At 41.2% G+C, this 13875-nt stretch overlaps 1 protein-coding gene across 1 annotated transcript; it reads left to right on the top strand.

The window, feature by feature from the left end:
* Positions 1–321: 321 nt before the first annotated feature.
* LOC141592475 (lipoyl synthase, chloroplastic-like) lies at positions 322–10618 on the top strand. Its single transcript, XM_074413160.1, has 7 exons — positions 322–844; positions 933–1096; positions 7937–8027; positions 8174–8331; positions 8957–9128; positions 9746–9856; positions 10373–10618. Exons 1-7 carry the CDS (start codon positions 488–490, stop codon positions 10469–10471), a joined length of 1152 nt encoding a protein of 383 aa, XP_074269261.1. The 5' UTR covers positions 322–487; the 3' UTR covers positions 10472–10618.
* The last annotated feature ends 3257 nt before the right edge of the window (positions 10619–13875 follow it).

The raw sequence follows: 13875 nt of genomic DNA on the forward strand, positions 1-13875 counted from the left end.
TTGCTTATGTTGTTCGACATCGACTTTGGTTAGAATTTTTGATCGCCTAAACACGCCATATGTAATGGCGTTGTTCATTGAAATAAACACGCCAATACGTATGGCGTGTTTAAGCCTCCTACAGGCTCGTCAAAAACGAGCCTACGTGGACACCATTTCGACAATTGTTTTCAAAACCGACCCAAAACGACAATTCTTTTATTTTTGAGCATTATTTCAAAAACGGACTCTACTCTATATTATTATATGGATATATTTAATGCAAGTCTGGCTATATTTTTCTTTGTGATTGAATCATGCGTACTCTTAAAGAAAACAAGTCATTTACACAGTCGTGGGACGGAGATTTCGAAGCTCCATTTCAAAAACAAAACCAACTCACTCAACCACTTTCCAACACCATAACCTTTTGAATTGATCATCCAATTCATTCATTCATTCATTAGTTCATTGGTACAATTTCTACAACACAATCAATCAAACCACAATGATGAACCAATCAATCAATTTAAACCCAGCAATCTCAATGCAAATCCCAAAACGGGCACCCAATTCCAACAATCTCCCCCAACCCAAATTCACCATGGTTGTTGCATCACTAAGAAGCTCTAAGGAACCCACATTAATGGCGGCGGACGTTACAATGAAAAAGGAGGTGGGCCCACCATACCCAGGTGGCATGGGGATGGGTCAACATACAGGGAGAGACCCAAATGTGAAGAAACCTGAGTGGTTGAGACAGAGAGCTCCTCAGGGTAAAAGGTTTGATGAGGTTAAGGATTCTCTTTCAAGGTTAAATCTTCATACTGTTTGTGAAGAAGCTCAGTGTCCTAATATTGGTGAGGTCAGATTAGATTTCCTTCCTTCCTTATTGTTGTTGTTGTAATGTTTGATTAGTGTAAGTAATGAAGCATAGGTTGGCATAATTTCAGTGTTGGAATGGAGGTGGGGATGGAATAGCAACTGCCACAATCATGGTGCTTGGCGATACTTGCACCCGTGGTTGCAGATTTTGTGCCGTTAAAACAAGTAGGAATCCTGCGCCGCCTGACCCAATGGAACCCGAAAACACTGCCAAAGCTGTTGTCAGTTGGGGGTGCGTATCACTAACCCCTTTCAACTCTACCTCTTCTTCCTCTTTCTTCTTATTTACTACCGAGTACTACGTATTTCTTTCTCATTTACTAAAGTATAATGATTTTCATATGAACCGAGGGCATGTTTGGTGCCAAACTGCCAATGTTTTGCATTAAACCATGTCTATCTTCACTAGAGTTGGATTATCATGTAGTTTTTAATGCCGTCTGTTTGCAGTATATACCTTCATCATAACTGCATGATATCACTTAAATAATAGTGGAAAGAATAAATGAAGGAAACAGGAAAGATAGGGAAATAGCTGTTCAATTTATAGAGAAATTGATAGGCTATGGCATTAATGTTTCTGCAGTGAATTACATCACCTGGGAATACATCACCTTAACTCACTTTTTAGCAAAATTCATACCGTACCCTTCTACTTTATTGTACTCCTATAAATAGTACTACTGCATAAAATGTCAGTCCTATGACAGAGTGATAACGGTTACTATTAGGTAAATTCCAGCTGCCAGTGGGTCCCTCTGGATAGCACTTCAGGAGGTGGGTGGTGAATTATTTGTTGTTGTATCCAGAGTCTTGTCTGTATTAGGTGGCCTCTTCCCATTGATACAACCATCCTCCTTCCCATGAGCATGAATATGCATTGCTGGCTTCTCAAAACTGATATTCCTTCCCTCCCTTTGAACTGCCTGCGCGCCAATTTGATTATTGCTCACATCATCCTTCTCGTTTGACCCCATCAGTTGGCCTGCATCAATACCCCCTTCTTGAATGGATCCTTGTCCCCAAGGATCAAAATTAGGAAATTTTTTCTTCAGATCATATAAGTATTCCCATGTTGCATCCTCAAGGGTTGAATTAGCCCACTTAACCAGCACCTTGGTGACATTAATCCTTCCTCTTTTCACCAATTTTCTAGCCAAGACCAACTCTGGTTCCTCTGGTGCATCACTTGGCTCAATAACAGCTGTGGGAGCAGGTCCATAGTGGCTTTTAAGAAGGGACACATGAAAGGTGGGATGTATCTTGGAGCCTGGTGGGAGAGCCAATTTGTAAGCTACAGGCCCTATTTTCTGCAGAACCTGATATGGACCATAATATCTTTTGGCCAATTTTTGATTGCTTCTGTTAGCCACAGTAACCTGCCTATAGGGTTGGAGTTTGAGGTACACCCATTCCCCTGGTTCAAACACCCTGTCACTCCTCTTCTTGTCAGCCTGTTGTTTCATTCTGTTTTGGGCCCTTGCAAGGTTCAACTTGATGCTGTGCAAGGCCTCTTCTCTAGCTAACAATGTTCTATCAACTGCATCCACTTTGCTATCCCCAGGCATATATGGCAGGTGCAAAGGTGGGGGGTGCCCGTACAAAACCTCGTATGGTGTGGTTTTCAAAGCACTATGGTATGAGGTATTGTACCAATACTCTGCCGATGGCAGCCACTTGCACCAGTCTTTAGGAGCCTCGTTGCAAAAACATCTGAGATAGGTCTCCAAGCACCTGTTTAAGACCTCCGTCTGACCGTCAGATTGGGGGTGGTAGGCAGAGGTCAAGTGTAGGTTAACTCCATGGATAGAAAAAAGCTCCTGCCAGAATTTGCTGAGGAATAGGGAGTCTCTATCTGTTATGATTTCCTCGGGCATTCCATGTAATTTATACACGTTATCAAAGTAGGCTTGAGCTACCTCTGTAGCAGTATACGGGTGGTGTAGAGGTATAAAATGTGCAGACTTGCTTAGCCTATCCACCACTACCATGATGGAGTCCATGCCCATGGACTTTGGGAGCCCATCTATGAAATCCATGCTAATACCAGTCCATACAGTATTTGGAAGAGGAATAGGTTGTAGTTTACCAGGGCTAGCAGCATTATCATACTTGCACTGCTGGCATATGGAACACTGATGTATGTAGTTTTGAATGTCTTGCTTCATTCCCTTCCAATAAAATTTTGATTTGAGTCTTTGGTAAGTGTCCTCCATACCTGAGTGTCCCCCTTGTAGTGTATCGTGCATCATAGAAATCAACTTCTCCCGTAATTTATCAAAATTACCAACAACCAGCCTCCCATTCTTCTTTAACTGATCACCCTTCCAGTTATACTTTCCATGTGCAGCTGGATTTTTCTTGAGATTGCTAATAACAGTAGCCAGATAGTCATCCTTCTCCCATGAAGATTGTATAGACTGATAAATCAGTACTTAAAGAGCTGATGTATAGCTGAAAAATTTCTGAGCTATGGATTCTTGAGAGAGCATCTGCTGCTATATTCTCTTTGCCCTTCTTGTAAGTGATTTCATAGTCATAACCCATTAATTTGGTCAGCCATTTTTGCTGGATTGGTGTGGTTATCCTTTGCTCCAAAAGATATTTGAGGCTCTGGTGATCAGTTTTGATGGTAAATTGCCTTTCTGTGAGATACTGACTCCATTTGGTGATTGCGTGGATGATTGCCAACAGCTCCTTGTCATATATAGACATTGCTTGATGTTTTGGGGATAGGGCCTTGCTGATGTAGGCAATGGGATGGTGACTTTGCATCAAGACTGCCCCTATGCCATCCCCGGAGGCATCAGTCTCCACAACAAAGGGTTGGGAGAAGTCTGGTAGTGCTAGCACTGGAGCAGACACCATTGCTGATTTAAGCCCTTCAAAGGCAGCTTGTGCATTAAGGCCCCATTGAAATGCATCTTTCTTCAAAAGGTTAGTTAAGGGTTTACTGATTATCCCATAGCCCTTGATAAACCTTCTATAGTAACCAGTTAACCCTAGAAAGCCTCTCAATTGCTTAATTGTCCTTGGGGTAGGCCATTCTTTTACAGCTACTATTTTAGAGGAGTCAGTAGCCACTCCTTCTACTGATATTATATGGCCTAAGTACTCCAGACTTTTTGCTCCAAAGCAACACTTTGAGGGTTTGGCATACAATTTGTTTACTCCCATGATTTTAAGCACCTCATTAACATGGTATAAGTGTTGCTCCCAACTCTGACTGTATACAAGTATATCATCAAAGAATACTAAAACAAACTTTCTCAAATAATCTTCGAATACTCTGTTCATTAAGCTTTGAAAAGTTGATGGAGCATTAGTCAGGCCAAAGGGTATGACTAGGTATTCATAGTGCCCATGATGAGTTCTAAAAGCCGTCTTATATATATCTTCTGGCTGCATCCTTAGCTGATGAAATCCAGCTCTCAAATCAATTTTGGTGTAGTAATTAGACCCATGTAGTTCATCAAGAAGTTCTTCTACTAATGGAATAGGGAATTTGTTTTTGATGGTTTGTTTATTGAGCTCCCTATAATCCACACACATTCTCCAAGTACCATCCTTCTTCTTGACTAAGACCACGGGTGAGGCATACGGGCTTGTACTGTATCTAATGACCCCACTTTCCAGTAATTCTTGGACCATGGATTCAATTACATCCTTCTGTAACATTGGGTATTTATACGGTCTTATGTTGACAGGTTCAGCACCATGTTTCAGGGGTATTTTATGGTTGTGCTCCTCTCTCAATGGTGGTAGCCCTTTTGGCTCCTCAAATACATCAGGGTGCAAGTCCAGGATCTGCTGCATCTCTAATGGAACCTCAGATTCAGAGGATAGCTGGATTGCAAAGTACTCAGCTCCCTCAGGGGACTGTTGCATTATGGCTACCTGAGCACCCCCAACCATTGCCTTCTCCATATACTTCAGGGACGGGGTTTTCACCTTGGTTTTACTGGTTCCCTTCACCATAACCTTCCTCCCTTGATGTTGGAATTCCATGGTAAGGTTCAGAAAATCCCAAGTTATGGGTCCCAAAGTTGCTAACCATTGAACCCCTAATACAGCATCACACCCACCCAAAGGAATGGCGAAAAATTCTGCACAGAAACTAGTGTCCCTGATCTTCCATTGCAGCCCTTGGACCTTGTGAGAACAAGACAACTTTCCACCATTTGCCACAGATATGTTAAAAACTGGGATTGGTGTCAATGGTAACCCAAGCTTGTTAGCAACTCCCATGTCCACAAAATTGTGGGAACTCCCACTGTCAACCAGTACACTCAATATTTTCTTGTCAATTTGGGCAGGGATTCTCATGGTTTGACAGTGGTGGTGTCCTGCCAAAGTATATACAGAAATTTGAGCACATTCTCCATCATTTTCCTCCTGCTCGACTGTATTTTTCTCCTCTTCCTCAGTTTCTTCCACTTCTTCAGATTCCAACACATACACTTGTCTTTTGTTCTTACAAATGTGTTGGGGGGTATATTTCTCATCACATGAAAAACATAGGCCCTTGGCCTTCCTTTCCTCATATTCCTGATTGGCTGGTTTAAATTTGTTAGAGTAGGTTATAGCAGGTGTGGTTGGTTTTTTAAATGGGGTGTGCTGTTAGTTGGTTTTTTGAGTGATTGTTTTTGCAGCTTGGATTACAGGGGTGTTTGGTGTATAAGTGGTGTTCTTGTAGCTAGATGTAGATGGGTTATTTTTGAAGTTGTTCTTAGGATTCAATCCCAAGGCTTTTTCTTGTAATTTAGCCAATCCATAGGCCTCCTGAATGGTTTTGGGTTTAAGCATCCTTACCATCACAGCAATGTTATCAGTCAACCCAGTGATAAAACAACTCAGTGCATATGCAGGTTGTAGTTCTAATTTGCTTAATAAAACATCAAACTGGTCATGGTAAGATTGTACTGACCCAGATTGTTTGAGAACTAGCAGTTCAGACATGGGGTCTTCATGGGGGTTGCCAAACCTAGCCTCTATAGCTGTCTTATACTCCTCCCACCTCAGTGGAGTCCCAGGGGTTCTACTCTTAGTATAAGATTGGTGCCATGCTAAGGCCCTAGACTCAAGATGCATTGACACATAGGTTACCTTCATAGCATCGTCCACATCAGCCACCGAAAAAAATTGATTGCATTTAAACATCCATCCTTCTATATCATCACCATTAAAGATAGGGAATTTAATAGTAGGAGATCTGATTAAGTTGTTACCATTATTTCCTGGTTGGAGTGACAGATTTGCCAGGGTCTGGATTACTTGAGCTAGTTGAGCCTTTAGTTCTTCCACCTCTTCAGTTAGTGTTGGATCCACCATGATTTTAATAATACTTGGTCTTGGTTTTGATATTTTTGTGGTTTTTATATAACAGAAAAAAGAAGAATCAAATATTTTGGAGTTTTTCTTGGGATTTTTTCTTAAGTTTTCTCTAATTTTGAAAATGGAGTTTGCACAGGTCAAGAGGATTCTTGCTCTGATACCAAATGATATCACTTAAATAATAGTGGAAAGAATAAATGAAGGAAACAGGAAAGATAGGGAAATAGCTGTTCAATTTATAGAGAAATTGATAGGCTATGGCATTAATGTTTTGCGGTGAATTACATCACACGGGAATACATCACCTTAACTCACTTTTTAGCAAAATTCATACCGTACCCTTCTACTTTATTGTACTCCTATAAATAGTACTCTGCGCATAAAATGTCGGTCCTATGATGAGTGATAACGGTTACTATTAGGTAAATTCCAGTGCCGGTGGTCCTCTCGGATAGCACTTCGGGAGGTGGGTGGTGAATTATTTGTTGTTGTATCCGAGTCTTGTATCGTATTAGGTGGCCTCTTCCCATTGATACAACCATCCTCCTTCCCATGTGCATGAATATGCATTTTTGGCTTCTCAAAAGCGATATTCCTTCCCTCCTTTGAGCGCTGCTGCGCGCCAATTTGATTATTGCTCACATCATCCTTCTCGTTTGACCCCATCGGTTGGCCGCATCACGCATCTTTGGTCCTACCTAAACCTTGAGATATAATGCTAAGGGATGTGGTCATTGTACCAGAACACATCATATTATGATCTTCACGAATACCAATTACACCAAGAGAGCACTTCATATCACAATTTTGGGTTAAACGTGCTCCAGCGACCAGCGTCACTATTTTTACAGTAAAAAAACATGCTTCAGCTCAGAAGAACCGTCTTTCGTCAAATCTGTACATGTTGGAATGTTGGTCTAGCCGCTATTCAGAAAGAGTAGTTTCACTTCAATATAGAAAATACTATTCAATTGTGATGACATTTAGGGATATGCCTCTTTTTATTTCTGGCGTCGTCTCTAGTATTTTGAGACATGATCAGAAAGTTTCCGAAATAATATAGAGCACCTTGTAATTTCTTAGGTAAAACCAGGATTCGTGCAATATTGATGTTATAGTTTTGTAGATTGTTTCTGCTTCATAGTAACTTATTACACTTTGTGTACCACAATGTTGCATTGACATTGTGGGTTGTCTGTGGTTTTATCATTAAAACTGACATTTATCTGTCCTTGAAAGATTTGTCCATCAGGATATGTCATCTCCTTTTCACTGGAAACGCGATCTCTTGAGTCCACTCTAGTGTTGTCATAGCATTGAATATTTGCCAGAATTTCTGTTAATTGCATTAGGTCTGGTTGACATGGTTGAGGATTAATAAATATCTAGACTTCACAGGTTGTTCATTTAGGTTGTTCATTTGTCCTGATACTCATGTTGGAGACTTGACACTTGTGAGTTTGCTGTTAGCCTAATAGTTTGTTAGTAGAACCCTTCCATCTCTAGATGCCAAATGGCCGTGAAACTCTTAGCACATTCTATAAACGGGCTCTGTTAATAAGTCGAGCTTATCATTCAACGAGTCTGTGGTTGGTGCTAGTACTCTAACAACCCTGTCTTGGTGCCCCTACATCAGTAGGCTGTTATTGGCATAACTTGCTGGTGAAGAGACGATGTTTTATTTAAGTACCCCTATCTTTTATTCTGTTTTATGAGAGTATTATTGTGTATGTTGCAGGGTTGATTACATTGTATTAACAAGTGTTGATCGGGACGATTTGCCTGATGGTGGAAGTGATCATTTTGTCCAGACAGTCAAAGCCATGAAGGTACATCAAAGTGTTGACTGCGGTGCCTTAAATATTATTTGCTTTATGTGATGGCTTTCCAGGGCTTCGTTCTAGTTATCTTCTATTCTAGCCATGCTATGTTTGAAAACGTGTACCTTACAGGAAAAATAAATTTGACAATGCAGAGACTCAAGCCTGATATCATGGTCGAGTGTTTGACCTCTGATTTTAGGGGAGACTTGAAGGCAGTGGATGCTCTAGTTCACTCAGGTTTAGATGTTTTCGCTCACAATGTCGAGACAGTTAAGCGTCTACAGCGAATTGTTAGAGATCCTCGGGCAGGGTAAGTTCCATGTTTCATTTCTGATGTCAACCTGTTAGCCCATGTCTAAAGGGGCTGTTTTTCAGCCTGTATTATGCCATGTCAATGGTCATTTGAAGCCAAACTTGGCCTGATGACATAGCAGCACTACTTGCATATTAATCGCCGGACTTTCATTACGTGTACAATGGATCTGTAGGGACCATTATCCGAAATCTACAGATTGCCTACTCAAGTACTTGCAAGTTATTAGAACTAGAACTGTTTGAAACTTTAACTTCACAGGTAGTTGATTTTTTTGATTGTGCACTACTACTTGGCTACTAACCTCTCTTTAAAAAAGATGGAAATTTATAACCAGACACCATTCTACGTTTCAGAGTAATCATATTCTGATCCGTTTGCATGTATAATGGTGGTTATTTTCATGCCCTTGTCAGAACTGAGAAACAAGATTTGAATTTTCCATTGACATGCTAAAATCTTTTTTCTTGCCTTGTAATCCTACTATCCATCCAATGAGATTAGACATTTTATTCCGTCAAAACTGAGTCATGGTCCTAAATTGAGCCTCTCCAGAAAGAGGGTCTTTTTCACTTACGACATCACTTGACAATTCTTATTTACTGATTATAATGTAATGCAGGTATGAACAGAGTTTATCTGTGCTAAGGAATGCCAAAATCAGCAAGGAAGGAATGATAACAAAAACTTCTATAATGTTGGGACTCGGGGAAACCGACGATGAGTTAAAGGAAGCTATGGCTGATCTACGAGCAATCGATGTTGATATTCTAACACTCGGACAATATTTACAGGTGAGCAACCTTCAATCCTTCATGTTAACTATGACGGTTCCACCCTGGATGGTAATGCTAGTGAACATTATTTGTTATTGTCTTTTCCCCTTATTTGCTTTTTTATTTCTCTTCTATGTTTTAAGATTTATGTAAAATTTCACGTAAAATAAGGATGGGCCACACCTACAATGAGAAGATAAAGTCCACTTCGGAAGCCTAAAGGAGGTTTCATCCTAAAACCAATATAATTGGCAAGACTAATTCATTGATTTATAGTGATTTACTTTCTCCTGCTTTATCAATGTAGGACAAACATATTCAGTAGGAACTCTCAACATCATCCATCATGAGTTTTTTTTGTTTGTTTTTGCAAAGAATTGTTTGCTGTATGCCTGTACATTGGAACTATTTTGCAAAGAACTGAGGAGTGAAATTCTGTATTCTATCAGTGTTTTCGTATTTTGTTCTTCTACATTTTACATTTTTTTTATATCTTGGAACTATTTTGTGACTAAGGATGATTCATGTTAGCCGATCCCAAATCATTTTGGGACTAAGGCTTTGTTGTCGTGGTTGCGATAAATGGTGTATATACCTATTTATTGAGGATTTAATTTAGTTTTTTTCCCTTGCAGCCAACACCTCTACACCTCACAGTTAAAGAATATGTGACCCCTGAAAAATTTGCTTTCTGGAAGGAGTATGGAGAAGCTATAGGTTTCCGCTATGTTGCCAGTGGTCCTCTGGTAATTGATTTCCCCCTCATTTAAAATCTGCATGATATATGTCTGCTTTGACTGAAAATTTAGATAGATCTTAAGTTCGAGTGGCCTAGTGAAGCTGTAAAAGTGTAAATTACGGTTCTCAAGCTGGCCAGCTGCATGTTGCTACAAACCTAGAAGATTCATTTGATCTGTACTTCAATCCCTACTCGATCACGACCTGCAAAATTATGTGACTACAAAAAAAAATTGCATAGCTAGCAATCTAGCATTGTCAGATTTCTATCCTGATCTTGGAGTAAATTGTTGATGTCTAATAGCGGTAGTAATTTACAAGTGCAGCATGCAGACTCATCAAAATGTGTGTCACCCATTTGCTAACGTATTCCTTTTTGGTCCGTCTCAACTCTCAACCATATCTTAGTCATATTAACTGTTAAGGTGGTGATTGGTATAATTCCTATAGTTAATTCTAGTCACTGCCTGAATGAATGCCAGTGAGTATTACCAGCTCTTAGTAATTTATTCCGTGATCTGTAGGTACGGTCATCATACAGAGCTGGAGAGCTTTTTGTGCAAACAATGGTGAAAGAAAAAGCCAAGACTTCCTCCAACTCTACCCTTCAAGTTACTGTATAGATTAATATACATTTCTAGGCTATTATTAGGTATTGCCATACAAAAATTTACTCCCTATATTTTTTCATAGATTTACACCCTTACGTTCCAAAATATTGTATTGCTCGATGCTGATAGCCTAATGTTTCAATGGTACTATCTTGTTACGGACTTGGGAGTAGTTTTTAGTATCTCTGTTTTAGTATGTCTTTTCCTTTTCTTTTTTCACGGCAAGTTATATATTTTTTTTAGCTGTAGCCTGTAAGAACTTGTTTCATTATAGTATTCTTTTGCACTGGATGCTATACTTATTTTGAGCAAATAATTCTTTATTTTTTTTCAAAATTTCACTACTTTTGAGTTTTTTTTCCAAGGACAGTCTCTAGGATCTGGCCTTTACATGCCCCCATGACCAGGGCTTGTGCCTATGTGTCACGGTCCGCTACTTTTGCCGGACCGTGGCGCGCACCTTTGCCCCTTCTCTAGGCAAGATGCAAGCGACAAGGCTCTTCGTACTAGTGAGGGATCGCCCACTAGCACGATACTCGGGTCTCGGGGTGTGAGTCGGGATCCTAGTGTCGATCCCACAAACACGGCTTGTTAGTAAAGTGAAGGCTAAGAGTCGTTCACAACAAAGCAACAACAAGCAATACGAAGGCACAAGGTAGGAAGTAGATTTTCATTCACTAGTACTCCCTAAAGAGGGAAATTTGATATTTACATCCTGGTAGCAGGAAACATTGATTTTACAAGTTTAGTTCAGAATAGCGATATACCTATTTATGGAAACCTATTCTAAAACTACTAAGAAAATACTTACTACAAATGTACAAGGAAAATGAAATTACATAAGCATAAAATAAATCTAAGGGCTCAAGTGTGCGGATCGTCACACTCTCCCCCACCTAATCTGTTGCCGCCCTCGGCAACACAAAAATCTTGAACGGTGCTTGGTGAGACATCCTCGGTGAGCTCGATTTGTCCATGCGGTGTTGGGGATTGGCTTGTACAACTCGGCTTGAATGTGCGCTTCGTCCCAAAACAATGACTGGCCTCTTCGTCCCCTTGAGGATAGGTGGAGTTCCTTGACATAGAAGCGCCGAACATCATGTTCTCCAAGTCCACCACGTGCTCCTTGTCTCTCGGGAACGCCCACTTTGCCGCTACTTGAAAAGTGCTCTCTCGGGCTTTCTCCAATCATCGGCCCCAACGGACCTTCGTCTTGTCTCTCGTCACTTGACTGCATTCAAGGGAATGTGAGATCTCCGGGACGCCGAATCGGCATTTCGCGCGCCCCCCGATGGTACGAGGCCTTCTCTCTTGGGTCGACCGACCCGCAAACCAGGACGTCGATTCAGCACATCGACGCGGCCCCTGATGGTACGAGGCCTACTTCTTTGGGCATCTCGGCCCTCATTGTCTACTCCTCGGTGAGAGGGTAGACTCTTCTTTCGTCCCCGGCCACTTAGCATCGTAGTTAGCCTGGGTCTTGTTCGCCCTCGGCTCCACCGAACCTTTAGGCATTCTCCAAGGTCGCATCCCTTGTTTTGGCGTCGGTATCACCCTCATAGCCGAAATTCGATCTCGCCCCTTGTCTTCGTCGCCGTCTCACCGTATTCACTACGATAGACCCCATTAGTAGCATCGATCCGTCACTTGGTTTCAATACTACCAATGCTTTACGGAAGAAGCGCATCCCGAGTACTAACTTGAAGTCATCCAGCGGAACGGTGGTGAAGTCGACTCCCCGCCCACTCACCCACTTGAACCGCGACCTTCTTAGCCACTCCTTGGACGCGTCTCATTTTCCCATTGACCGGCGGCATTTGTTAGCATCCCGCGAACTAGCCCCAACCGATCCGCTTCCTCTTTCGTAACAAAGTTATGGGAGGCGCCCGAGTCGATCAAGGCTCGTGCTTGCTTCCCATTCACCATCAAGTCCACGTACATGAGCCCGTTGGATTTCTTGGCGGAGGAATCTTCGTATTTCCCCATCGCGCTGATCCGTTGGAGTGAGCCCATCCGTGGTTGGTCTTCACCATCACTCGAGTCTTCGTTACACTCTTGGTGATAGTCGGCCAACGCCCCATCAAGACGTTCTTGAGCCCCTTTCGGCATCTCCTTGAACATGGCATTGAACTCCGCTTTGCTCGGACAATCGGCCATCTTGTGAGGACCCTTGCACACAAAACACGCGAACGGTCTCTTCGTCGTGGAAGCAGTAGAGTTTCCTGTGGGGTAATATCCGTATAAGACCCTCTAAATTTAGGACTATAACGTAAATTTAGCATGCGAATATCGTCATAAAACATAAGAACAATAGAGAAACGATAAGAAACAAGAATTAACCTCGGGTCCTTTATAGTGCGGCGTAAAGAACAGAAATCAAACGAGATTCCCTCCTAATTGTTGCACCCAAGACTTGTCCGAGATATGCCCTTGTGCTAGATGGTGTTCTCTGATTGCCTTGCAATATTGAGAGAACTTGTTGTGAGGTTTTCGAGATGTGAGATCTAGGTTTCAGAGAGAAAACTGTCTCCAAAACCCTAGTTTTTTGTAAAATGAATTGTCTAGGTCACAAAAGGAGAGGAGCTCTCCTTTTGTGTGTTTCGGCCAAAACCGAGAGCCCTCATGGGGAAGTGGGCTTCCACTTCCTCTTCATTTTAACTCGTAGTCCGTGCCCAAAAGACTAAATGTATATGACGCGGTTTATTATAAATCGTCATCGGTTATCGGCTATTAAAACATCAACTAATAACACGGGTTAGTTGAAGTATTAAAACGTGTCCGACAAAGACGATATTGTATAATTAATTCAATATACATTAATTAAATATAAAACGCTTATATTTAATTTTACGAATTAACTGGTTAATTCGCCTTAGCCCATGATATTTAATCCGTATTAAATATAATATCTCAACATCACATTTTGACTAATTACCGGTCAAATAACTCGGACTAATGGTTAGTCAAATTGGCATCTACATGACAAGTATTTCCATCTTTGTCACGTCTCTCGAACGTATCCTATAGGTGTGACTTTTAGGGACCAGTTGATCACCGCCATCTGTATGACAATAACGTCAAACTTATCTAGCAAGCCAACCGTTATTGATAAACGTGGATCAACTGATAATAATACCAAAGTATGCCCTTTGATCCTTTTAGAGGTTTATGAGTCCTTGCACTAACTGTTAAGGACACCAACCCCAACAAGCTCCCACTTGTCCGTACAAGTGTATGTGCAATGACGTTATCCGCACTAAGTGGAGGACACAAGCTCCAACAAACTCCCACTTGTCCGTACAAGTGTATGTGCGATAACCGATTCTCATATTCATTTAAAATTTCTCCCACTCAATGTAAAACAATTTGCAGATCTGGATCCACAAAGGTCGTATTTTACAATCGATCTGTATCTA

The sequence above is a fragment of the Silene latifolia genome, chromosome 7, assembly GCF_048544455.1.
Source record: "Silene latifolia isolate original U9 population chromosome 7, ASM4854445v1, whole genome shotgun sequence".
In the NCBI taxonomy this organism is placed as follows: domain Eukaryota; kingdom Viridiplantae; phylum Streptophyta; class Magnoliopsida; order Caryophyllales; family Caryophyllaceae; genus Silene; species Silene latifolia.

Coding starts and splice junctions, on each gene's coding strand:
- LOC141592475 (XM_074413160.1), top strand. CDS start 488: ATGATGAACCAATCAATCAATTTAAACCCAGCAATCTCAATGCAAATC. Junction 1,097..7,936: donor AAAGCTGTTGTCAGTTGGGG/GTGCGTATCACT, acceptor TGTATGTTGCAG/GGTTGATTACATTGTATTAA. Junction 9,129..9,745: donor CACTCGGACAATATTTACAG/GTGAGCAACCTT, acceptor TTTCCCTTGCAG/CCAACACCTCTACACCTCAC.